The sequence below is a fragment of the Berghia stephanieae genome, chromosome 8 (genome assembly GCF_034508935.2).
Source record: "Berghia stephanieae isolate SIO BIC M18660-M18661 chromosome 8, UCSD_Bste_1.3, whole genome shotgun sequence".
Lineage (NCBI taxonomy): Eukaryota > Metazoa > Mollusca > Gastropoda > Nudibranchia > Aeolidiidae > Berghia > Berghia stephanieae.
Genome location: NC_088367.1, coordinates 11,048,860 through 11,061,359, shown reverse-complemented (window position 1 = coordinate 11,061,359; position 12,500 = coordinate 11,048,860). Strand labels below are relative to the sequence as shown.

General features: G+C 35.4%; 1 protein-coding gene across 5 annotated transcripts in view; it reads right to left on the bottom strand.

Moving 5' to 3' along the window:
* LOC144978161 (nck-associated protein 1-like) overlaps positions 1 to 12,500 on the bottom strand; it is a 106,950-nt gene that overhangs the window by 4,613 nt on the left and 89,837 nt on the right. For 4 of the 5 annotated variants that reach the window (XM_078923851.1, XM_078923855.1, XM_078923858.1 and 1 more), the window contains 3 exons: positions 6,108 to 6,192; positions 5,087 to 5,197; positions 4,509 to 4,621 (listed from right to left, as the gene is read on the bottom strand). In XM_078923851.1, coding sequence (XP_078779977.1) covers positions 4,509 to 4,621; positions 5,087 to 5,197; positions 6,108 to 6,192 — 309 coding nt within the window. Of the gene's footprint in view, positions 1 to 4,508; positions 4,622 to 5,086; positions 5,198 to 6,107; positions 6,193 to 11,863; positions 11,885 to 12,500 lie in introns of all 5 variants that reach the window. The other variant, XM_078923853.1, reaches the window with a different exon arrangement.

Genomic DNA, 12,500 nt, shown 5'->3' with positions numbered 1-12,500 from the left:
CACTAATACAATATTCTCTGTTCTCCCTATATCGACTACCACTACTACAATATTCTCTGTTCTCCCTATATCGACTACCACTACTACAATATTCTCTGTTCTCCCTATATCGACTACCACTACTACAATATTCTCTGTTCTCCCTATATCGACTACCACTACTACAATATTCTCTGTCCTCCCTATATCGACTACCACTACTACAATATTCTCTGTTCTCCCTATATCGACTACCACTACTACAATATTCTCTGTTCTCCCTATATCGATACCACTACTACAATATTCTCTGTTCTCCTATATCGACTACCACTACTACAATATTCTCTGTTCTCCCTATATCGACTACCACTACTACAATATTCTCTGTTCTCCCTATATCGACTACCACTACTACAATTTCTCTGTTCTCCCTATATCGACTACCACTACTACAATATTCTCTGTTCTCCCTATATCGACTACCACTACTACAATATTCTCTGTTCTCCCTACAATATTCTCTGTTCTCCCTATATCGACTACCACTACTACAATATTCTCTGTTCTCCCTACAATATTCTCTGTTCTCCTATATCGACTACCACTAATACAATATTCTCTGTTCTCCTATATCGACTACCACTACTACAATATTCTCTGTTCTCCCTATATCGACTACCACTACTACAATATTCTCTGTTCTCCCTATATCGACTACCACTACTACAATATTCTCTGTTCTCCCTATATCGACTACCACTACTACAATATTCTCTGTCCTCCCTATATCGACTACCACTACTACAATATTCTCTGTTCTCCCTATATCGACTACCACTACTACAATATTCTCTGTTCTCCCTATATGACTACCACTACTACAATATTCTCTGTTCTCCCTATATCGACTACCACTACTACAATATTCTCTGTTCTCCCTATATCGACTACCACTACTACAATATTCTCTGTTCTCCCTATATCGACTACCACTACTACAATATTCTCTGTTCTCCTTATATCGACTACCACTACTACAATATTCTCTGTTCTCCCTATATCGACTACCACTACTACAATATTCTCTGTTCTCCCTATATCGACTACCACTACTACAGTATTCTCTGTTCTCCCTATAACGACTACCACTACTACAATATTCTCTGTTCTCCCTATATCGACTACCACTACTACAATATTCTCTGTTCTCCTTATATCGACTACCACTACTACAATATTTTCTGTTCTCCCTATATCGACTACCACTACTACAATATTCTCTGTTCTCCCTGTATCGACTACCACTACTACAATATTCTCTGTTCTCCCTATATCGACTACCACTACTACAATATTCTCTGTTCTCCCTGTATCGACTACCACTACTACAATATTCTCTGTTCTCCCTATATCGACTACCACTACTACAATATTCTCTGTTCTCCCTATATCGACTACCACTACTACAATATTCTCTGTTCTCCCTACAATATTCTCTGTTCTCCCTGTATCGACTACCACTACTACAATATTCTCTGTTCTCCCTATATCGACTACCACTACTACAATATTCTCTGTCCTCCCTACAATATTCTCTGTTCTCCCTGTATCGACTACCACTACTACAATATTCTCTGTTCTCCCTATATCGACTACCACTACTACAATATTCTCTGTTCTCCCTATATCGACTACCACTACTACAATATTCTCTGTTCTCCCTATATCGACTACCACTACTACAATATTCTCTGTTCTCCCTATATCGACTACCACTACTACAATATTCTCTGTCCTCCCTACAATATTCTCTGTTCTCCGTGTATCGACTACACTACTACAATATTCTCTGTTCTCCCTATATCGACTACCACTACTACAATATTCTCTGTTCTCCCTATATCGACTACCACTACTACAATATTCTCTGTTCTCCCTACAATATTCTTGTTCTCCCTGTATCGACTACCACTACTACAATATTCTCTGTTCTCCCTATATCGACTACCACTACTACAATATTCTCTGTTCTCCCTATATCGACTACCACCACTACAATATTCTCTGTCCTCCCTACAATATTCTCTGTTCTCCCTATATCGACTACCACTACTACAATATTCTCTGTTCTCCCTATATCGACTACCACTACTACAATATTCTCTGTTCTCCCTATATCGACTACCACTACTACAATATTCTCTGTTCTCCCTATATTGACTACCACTACTACAATATTCTCTGTTCTCCCTATATCGACTACCACTACTACAATATTCTCTGTTCTCCCTATATCGACTACCACTACTACAATATTCTCTGTTCTCCCTATATCGACTACCACTACTACAATATTCTCTGTTCTCCCTATATCGACTACCACTACTACAATATTCTCTGTTCTCCCTATATCGACTACCACTACTACAATATTCTCTGTCCTCCCTATATCGACTACCACTACTACAATATTCTCTGTTCTCCCTATATCGACTACCACTACTACAATATTCTCTGTTCTCCCTATATCGACTACCACTACTACAATATTCTCTGTTCTCCGTATATCGACTACCACTACTACAATATTCTCTGTTCTCCCTATATCGACTACCACTACTACAATATTCTCCGTTCTCCCTATATCGACTACCACTACTACAATATTCTCTGTTCTCCCTGTATCGACTACCACCACTACAATATTCTCTGTCCTCCCTACAATATTCTCTGTCCTCCCTACAATATTCTCTGTCCTCCCTACAATATTCTCTGTTCTCCCTATATCGACTACCACTACTACAATATTCTCTGTTCTCCCTATATCGACTACCACTACTACAATATTCTCTGTTCTCCCTATATCGACTACCACTACTACAATATTCTCTGTTCTCCCTATATCGACTACCACTACTACAATATTCTCTGTTCTCCCTACAATATTCTCTGTTCTCCCTGTATCGACTACCACTACTACAATATTCTCTGTTCTCCCTATATCGACTACCACTACTACAATATTCTCTGTTCTCCCTACAATATTCTCTGTTCTCCCTATATCGACTACCACTACTACAATATTCTCTGTTCTCCCTATATCGACTACCACTACTACAATATTCTCTGTTCTCCCTATATCGACTACCACTACTACAATATTCTCTGTTCTCCCTATATCGACTACCACTACTACAATATTCTCTTTTCTCCCTGTATCGACTACCACTACTACAATATTCTCTGTTCTCCCTATATCGACTACCACTACTACAATATTCTCTGTTCTCCCTATATCGACTACCACTACTACAATATTCTCTGTTCTCCCTGTATCGACTACCACTACTACAATCTTCTCTGTTCTCCCTTCAATATTCTCTGTTCTCCCTATATCGACTACCACTACTACAATATTCTCTGTTCTCCCTTCAATATTCTCTATTCTCCCTATATCGACTACCACCACTACAATATTCTCTGTCCTCCCTACAATATTCTCTGTTCTCCCTATATCGACTACCACTACTACAATATTCTCTGTTCTCCCTATATCGACTACCACTACTACAATATTCTCTGTTCTCCCTATATCGACTACCACTACTACAATATTCTCTGTTCTCCCTGTATCGACTACCACTACTACAATATTCTCTGTTCTCCCAATATCGACTACCACTACTACAATATTCTCTGTCCTCCCTACAATATTCTCTGTCCTCCCAATATCGACTACCACTACTACAATATTCTCTGTCCTCCCTATATCGACTACCACTACTACAATATTCTCTGTTCTCCCTATATCGACTACCACTACTACAATATTCTCTGTTCTCCCTGTATCGACTACCACTACTACAATATTCTGTTCTCCCTAAATGGACGACCACCACTACAATATTCTCTGTTCTCCCTTCAATATTCTCTGTTCTCCCTACAATATTCTCTGTTCTCCCTACAATATTCTCTGTTCTCCCTACAATATTCTCTGTTCTCCCTATATCGACTACCACTACTACAATATTCTCTGTTCTCCCTACAATCTTCTCTGTTCTCCCTGTATCGACTACCACTACTACAATATTCTGTTCTCCCTAAATGGACGACCACCACTACAATATTCTCTGTTCTCCCTTCAATATTCTCTGTTCTCCCTACAATATTCTCTGTTCTCCCTACAATATTCTCTGTTCTCCCTACAATATTCTCTGTTCTCCCTACAACAATATTCTCTGTTCTCCCTACAACAATATTCTCTGTTCTCCCTTCAATATTCTCTGTTCTCCCTACAATATTCTCTGTTCTCCCTACAACAATATTCTCTGTTCTCCCTACAATATTCTCTGTTCTCCCTACAATATTCTCTGTAATAAATAGAGGTGCCTAAATGAGTCAATAAAATAGAGATTAAGATAAAGGGAGTAAATCTGACTCATGAATGTTGTTCATTCATGAGTCAGATTTACTCCCTTTATCTTAACATTCTCTGTTCTCCCTTTAATATTCTCTGTTCTCCTTACCGCCAAGAACTCCTGCAGCCTGAGGTCAGTGTCTCCAGGTCCATAGAGAGAAAACAGAGCCCCTGCCAAACCGTTGATACTTTCAGCTAGACAATGGCTGTTACTGACGTGACCTGAAATGAGGGAAGAAACAACATTGGTGGGAGCTGAAAATTATGACTTCACAGACCTGCCAAAATAAAAACTTCAAATTTAGAAATTTTTATGTCAATTTTTATTAATTTGACAAGGAAATTAGTAATTTTTGAAATTGTGTACGGACAACCACAATTTGACATTGATGATCGCTTCAATATTACATCGTCAAGCTTATGTGTGGTAGAAATGTTTTATTAATTGTTATTGTCATCATCATCATCATCATCATCATCATCATCATCATCATCATCATTATTATTATTATTATTATTATTATTATTATTATTATTATTATTATTATTATTTATTATTATTATTATTATTATTATTATTATTATTGAAGAATTACTGATAATTGAAAATTCGTAATTTTCCATAAAATTGCGTAATTGGCCATGAAATTTGTTGTGGGTTGGAACGAATTTTAGAGATGTACATACCTTCCAGATTGGCTTTGTAAACGGACAGATCACTCCTGGCAAGTTTTGGAATGGACACAGCCACGAATACGAACAAGAGGCAAGCTATTGAGTACTCATCCTCAGCGTGTTCTTGTGGAAGTAAAAATGTGAAAGTATAAAAAAGGTATCCAGCTATTTACAATATCAAAACTCAAATAAACATTGAATATAATACTGCTACTAATAATAATTATAGTGGTGGTGGTGGTGGTAGTGGTAGTAGTAGTAGTAGTTGTAGTAGTAGTAGTAGTAGTAGTAGTAGTAGTAGTAGTAGTAGTAGTAGTAGTAGTAGTAGTAGTAGTAGTAGTAGTAGTAGTAGTAGTAGTAGTAGTAGTAGTGTAGTAGTAGTAGTAGTAGTAGTAGTAGTAGTAGTAGTAGTAGTAGTAGTAGTAGTAGTAGTAGTAGTAGATAGTAGTAGTAGTAGTAGTGTAGTAGTGTAGTAGTAGTAGTAGTGGTAGTAGTAGTAGTAGTAGTAGTAGTAGTCGTGGTATAGTAGTAGTAGTAGTAGTAGTAGTAGTAGTAGTAGTAGTAGTAGTAGTAGTAGTAGTAGTAGTAGTAGTAGTAGTAGTAGTAGTAGAAGTAGTAGTAGTAGTAGTAGTAGTAGTAGTAGTAGTAGTAGTAGTAGTAGTAGTAGTAGTAGTAGTTGTAGTAGCAGTAGTAGGCTGACAATAACATTGAACGGAGCCAGATAAAGAGGAAACAACAGTACGTGTTTCAGTACGCTCTACAGTTATGCATAATCTTCAAATGATTCAGTACATTATAAAGGTTGCATATTTCTGTTACACTTACAACTTTTAAGAGTGCGTAAAGCATTGCACAGAGTGGGGTCCACATCACATTTCTCCCCAGTAGTAGTAGTAGTAGTAGTAGTAGTAGTAGTAGTAGTAGTAGTAGTAGTAGTAGTAGTAGTAGTAGTAGTAGTAGTAGTAGTAGTAGTAGTAGTAGTGGTGAAATGATTCAGTACATTATAAAGGTTGCATATTTCTGTTACACTTACCACTTTTAAGAGTGCGTAAAGCATTACACAAAGTGGGGTCCACATCACATTTCTCTCCAGCAGACGATGCCAGCTCGTTCACAACCTGGATGGAATATTGAATACACATTTAAATCTTCTTTTTTTTTTTTTCATAAAGTTAAACCATGGAATGAAATCAAATAGTTCATAAAAGTGAGTGGGAAAAGGAACCTATATTGATAACAACAAGAAATGAAGTGAGTAGTAAAGTGCCAGAAGACAATAGAGAATAAAAATGAGGAGAGGATTCGAATCCATGACGCGACAGTTACGGGTCGTGGGTTCGAATCCTCATTGCCACTGGGTTTTACTCTCTATTAATATCTTCTCACTGTTTCTACTCACTTCGTTTCTTGTTATTATGAAATCAAAACAAGGAAAACTATAGTTGAGAGAAGGGTTGAAAATCAAAACTTTCAGCAGGAACAAGTAAAAAAAAAAAGAAAAAGGAGGGAGGGGGGAGGGTAAAGTTTAGGAGAGGAAATAGTAGCCATCGTCAAATCGAGCAATTTGTGACCGAAGTGACAAATTATGAGGGAGCAGGCACTGGTTTAAAAAATAAAAACCTGAAAAGGTGTGAAAGAAACAGTGTCAACTAAGGCAGAAAGAAAAATACAAGAAGAAAGAAACAAACAGAAAAAAAAACAATCCCCAAGAAAATCAGCCTGCCTATTTTTATTTATTTTTTTTTTAATTTTTATTTTTATTTTTTTTTTTTTTGTTTGTATTTTTCTTTCTGCTCTGTAAAGATGTTAAATGTTGCTGTTGGTTAGGGACCCCCTTGCAAAGCGCTTTGAGCACATAAAGTGGATATTGCAATATATCGATGGCCGGTTGATCAACAAACCTCTGGAGTATAGTATCGTTTGATCAATGGGCCATCAATATAAAAGATCAATTTTTAAAAATATTATTTTTCCTCACAATACATTGCAGTAGACGAAAGAACTAAAGTATAGGCAGGCTAGCTTTTTGGGAAGTTTTATTTTTCTTTCACTTTTCTTTCAGCTCTGGGGCAGTCCATGAAGGCTGATCTTGATCTTTTTGAGATGGGTTTTTATCTTGTATTTTTGTTTCTTATTCAGAAAAGTGAGTGGAGCAGGCACTTATGTTGATAACAACAAGAGATGACGTGAGTAGGAAAGTGCCAGAAGACAATAGAGAATAAAACAATTTTCGCGGCGGTGATGGCGGTTTGAACCCGCAACCTTACTGATACGACAACTCCGCCTGGCCAGGGAGAGCATGACTCTACTATCCACGATCCCCTGGATACCTCATACGGTAGAGTCACGCTGTCGTACCAATAAGGTCATGGGTTCACACCATCACCGCCGCGAACAAATTTTCTTATTCTCTATTGTCTTCTGGCACTTTCCCACTCACTTCATCATTAGTTGTTATTTTTCTTTCTGCTCTGGGAGGCTAATTTTTTAGGATGTTTTTTTTTTTATTATATTTTTCTTTCTGTTTTTTCTGGCACTGTTTGATAAGAATAAGATTCCCTTTATTCATCCCCAAAGGGAAATTTGTCTTTAGGGTCAATTCCAAGGGAAGACTGGGGTAGCGTGGCTCAGTGGTACGATTTTTGCTTCCTACCCGAAAGGTATCGAGTTCGATCACCCACCGCTGCGCTGTGTGGCCTTGAGCAAGTCACCTCGCCTTAGCTCAATTTGCGGCGCTGCACTGCGGCTGACGCCTGGGTTATTCCAGTCTTCTCTTGGAATAAAAGACCCTAGAGACAAATTTTCCCTATGGGATGAATAAAAGGAATTTTATTTTTATTTATTAATAACCCTAACCCAGGCGTCAGCCGCAGTGCAGCGTGGCAAAGTGAGCTAGGGCGAGGGTGGCTTGCTCAAGGTCACACAACGAGGCGGATAGTCGAAGTCAAACTCGGTACCTTTTGGGTACAAAGCAAAGACCGTACCACTGAGCCACATGAAACATGAGATTTATTCGTGGTCGACTGTGTCTGTCGGATACTTACAACGGCCCAATGGCTTCGTTGATGAAAATAGATATTAGGATCAAAATTAGCACAATTGGGACATTCAAAATTTTTCAAGATTAACTCACTCAATCCTAGAGATTTTTGTTACTTTTCAAAATTGGAAAAAATGTATTAAAAATGAGCATATACATAGATAGTTTTATTCAACTACCATTAACATATAAAAACCAAAAACATTAGCTTTGATACTACGCCTATAATTTGTCTCAAAAAATGTAATAAATAGGCATGGGGTAAAAGTAACCCGGGTAAACCACAGATATAGTCGGTGTTTGGGTTGAATGAGTTAAAGAAAATAACTTTTGAAGTTTTATTTAATCCTTGGAGATATCTCACATTTCAACACCAGAATAGATAGTATGGTAAATAGCATCAATGGCATTGAAAAAAAAAAAAAATAAAAAAAATAAAAAGAAAGAAAAATGAATCATCGAAAATGTATCAAAACACATTTGTAAACATTTGTAAAGAAGAAAGAGCATTCTTAACCACGTATAATGTTATTAAAACATTTTTTAGAAACCAACAACAAAAAAACATGGAGGGATATATCAGGGGTATTTGAGTACGCAGTATGATATAATGAATGAATGAATGAACATCAAAAGCACTTCATAAGCACAAACAATCATAATGGCTGAAGGATGTTAAATAGCAACAAGAGCATTGAAAAAAAAAAAAAAAAGAAAGAAAGAAAAATGAATAGAAAAAAAAATCTTAATACCTCTCTTGACTGCGCAGTGTCTTTTGAAATACCAGTACACTAAGCAGCTGACATAGGGAAAATAGTTTATATTGAGTTGATTTGCAACAAGAGGGGGGGGGGGGGGGGAGCTTGCTTCTGGTTTGCACAAAGCAGCGTTGTGTCATTTTCCGCTATCTTCCTATTCCTATCCTAGATTACCATCAATAAAGTACAGCTGTAAATGTGTCTACTGTCAAATGGGGCGAATTTGTCTCCAGGGGTGTCTTAGACTCAACCGATGTGGATAAGAAGAAGAAGAAGAAGAAGAAGAAGAAGAAGAAAAAGAAGAAGAAGAAGAAGAAGAAGAAGAAGAAGAAGAAGAAGAAGAAGAAGAAGAAGAAGAAGAAGAAGAAGAAGAAGAGGAAGAGGAAGAGGAAGAGGAGGAGGAGGAGGAGGAGGAGGAGGAGGAGGAGGAGGAGGAGGAGGAGGAGGAGAAGAAGAAGAAGAAGAAGAAGAAGAAGAAGAAGAAGAAGAAGAAGAAGAAGAAGAAGAAGAAGAAGAAGAAGAAGAAGAAGAAGAAGAAGAAGAAGAAGAAGAAGAAGAATGATAATGATAATGATAATAAGAATAATAACACTATGATTATAATGGACGTCTGAGAATGCACACACATCATGACTAAAAACATTCTGTACACAAAACCAAAAGGGGGTTGAGATGAGAAGATGAGAAAGTGATATGCTAGCATTTTACGGGGATCGGTTACTCTACAATATATCAAAGAAGCAGAGAAATAGATAAAGTCCAATGAAACGATACTGAAAAGGTTTTTTGTTTTGTTTTGTTTCTCTTGTTTGTTTTTGGTTTTTGGTTGTTGTTTTTTTCGTTCTTTGTTTTTGTTTCATCATTTGTTTGTTTTCGATTTGTTTTTGTTTGCTTTTTCTGTTGTTTTTTTCTTTTGTTTGAATTTTTTTTTTTTTGTCTCTGAGTAATAAGACAATGAGTGGATAGTGTCAAATCACTTTCAGTATTTCATCAAGTACTTTATGTGAAAGAAACAAAGAAGAGACAACAAAAACAAAAACTTGTATTGTAAATATTGGTTTTAAAAAAACACATAGATGAGAGGACTGTTTGTTATATCACTGTATCATAATATGTAAAAACGACATGAGTTACAAACAAGAATAAAATAATAAAAAAAAATCGAAACATCTAGAGTGAAATCCAAATATCACAGCAAACAATTACACGAGAATGTTATTCTTTCTTTTAATCGTTAAAGAAAAAAAAAAAGGACTGTACATTTATGAAGACCTCTACATTTTTTATTTTACTGTTTTTAATTTCCTGATTACATAATGGTTTACATATATCACCAGGAACAAGACATGAAGCCTGTTAGGCGCTGTTATAATTATTTGGACAAAGATTGTAACAGGAAAGCTTCCATTTGGATCAAAGTCGACAAAGCTATGCATCATATTAACAACAGACTTTATTTTCTTTGTATAAACTGGAGTTAAAGTGTCTTTTCTTCTTTATGGTTGTGGAGAAGAAAAAAAAAGGTTTAAATTTCCTCAAAATTGATTTATATTTATATGCTTGTTAAAATGCTGTATATTTAAATTTGATTTTTATACAGAAAGGATGTGCCGAACACTCGATTTTTTTTTTTTTTTTTTTTTTTTTTTTTGGTAATGTATTTATGTTTTCATTGTTTTTAGTTGTGGCTGAAGAAGGGTTTTGAACCCGAAACGTTCCAAATATTGTATTTTTCTGTTTTTTGTTGGGGTTTTTTTTAACCTATTTTATTATTTTTTGTTTATTACTTTTTATACATATTTACTTTGAACTCTCTCAGAAATAGGATACGTTCTTCTTAAAAATTTTGACTTGTCGGTCGCTTGCTAAAAATCGATAAGAAGTGATGTGTGTAAGTAAGTGGTGGGGGAAAAAGTGAGCATTAGTTAGGGAGGGAAGAAAGCTGTCAGCAAATCTTTTAGTAGAATTCTGAAGTAAATATTAGAATTGATGATGGAAAAAATAGCAATTTGATTTCAGGGCAATTTATCTTTAAAGGAAATAATTAAATAAATCGATCACATTTCTATAAATAAATAAAAAATGAATTAATTAATTAAATAAATGAATAAGTAATAGATTATTTTTCAAAGTTTCAGGTTGACGAAAAGTTCTTAATTTCGGGGGAGTAGTCTATTGTCTATTGTCGGAATGAAATCTAATATTCCTGATATAATGTGTACACCATATTATATCAAAGAATGCAACAATTTGAAATTATGATGTACTGGCTAGAGAGACATCGCAAGAAGGATTCAATGCTTGGGGGGGGGGGGGGGGGGTGTTTGTTGTTTGTTTTGTTTTTTGTTTTGTTTTGTTTGTTTGTTTTTTTTGGAGGGGGCAGGGGGTTATGCTACTTTATAAGGAAAAGCCACTTAATTGAAATGAATAACAATATAGATTTTTCTCTGCGCTAAAAAGCCCCTAATTTCTAACCCAATTCAGAATTAGGGTACAAGTTAAGAGTTATGAAATATTCTTCCAACTATCTGAACTTATTCAAATTTTAGCAAAAAAAGAATAACATTATATACATCTATGGATGAAGTATTGTGAAATAAATTACTTTATAGACACACAGAAAATGTTAGTGGTTTTTTTGAGTAAAAAAGAAATAATAATCTAGAGGTTGCAAAAAACCAACAGGTATTTCCAAGAAGGAAAAAAACAAAAAATCACATCAAAATAAACCATTGAGAATACATGACACACGTTCTGCCGTTGTTTTTAAAAACACAGTATATGCAATGTTAACGTAAAAGAACAGCACATACTGTGTTATTTTATAAAACGGCAGAGTTATACAAGTTATTTAAAAAATGAAATTTAAAAAATTCTAATTTTAAAAAAACAAACAAAAAAAACAGTAAGCGTGATGATTAATGACAGCAGAACACGACGACAAGTAGAGCCCAATAAGGACTTACTGTAAACACGAAAACTGGTATAAACCTGTTGCTTTAAGGTTAATGGCTGGCATTTGGGAGATGAAAGGATTGAATGAATGAATGGAATGAATGAATGGATGAATGAATGAATGAATTAATGAATGAATGAATGAATGAATGAATGAATGAATGAATGAATGAATGAATGAATGAATGAATGAATGAATGAATGAATGAATGAATGAATGAATGGATGAATGAATGAATGAATGAATGAATGAATGAAATGAATGAACGAATGAATGAATGAATGGAATGAATGAATGGAATGAATGAATGAATGGAATGAATGAATGAATGAATGAATGAATGAATGAATGAATGAATGAATGAATGAATGAATGAACAAATTTACAGGATGGATGGATATACAAGTGAAAAATGAATGAATGAATGAATGAAAAGATGGACAGATTGGATAAAATAATCGATACACGAATAATGATTTTAGATTAGAGTCCCAGCAATCCCTCGATAACCATCATATCAAACAAGCCAACAAATCATAACCTGTTACTCTTGTAGTGCCGGTCCAAAATTGATAGCTACCACTTTGACAGCGGGCTGTTCCCTTTAAAAAAAAACTCATAATTTTTCCATTTACTTATCTATCTCTGTGTAACTTGACATGAATATGTAAC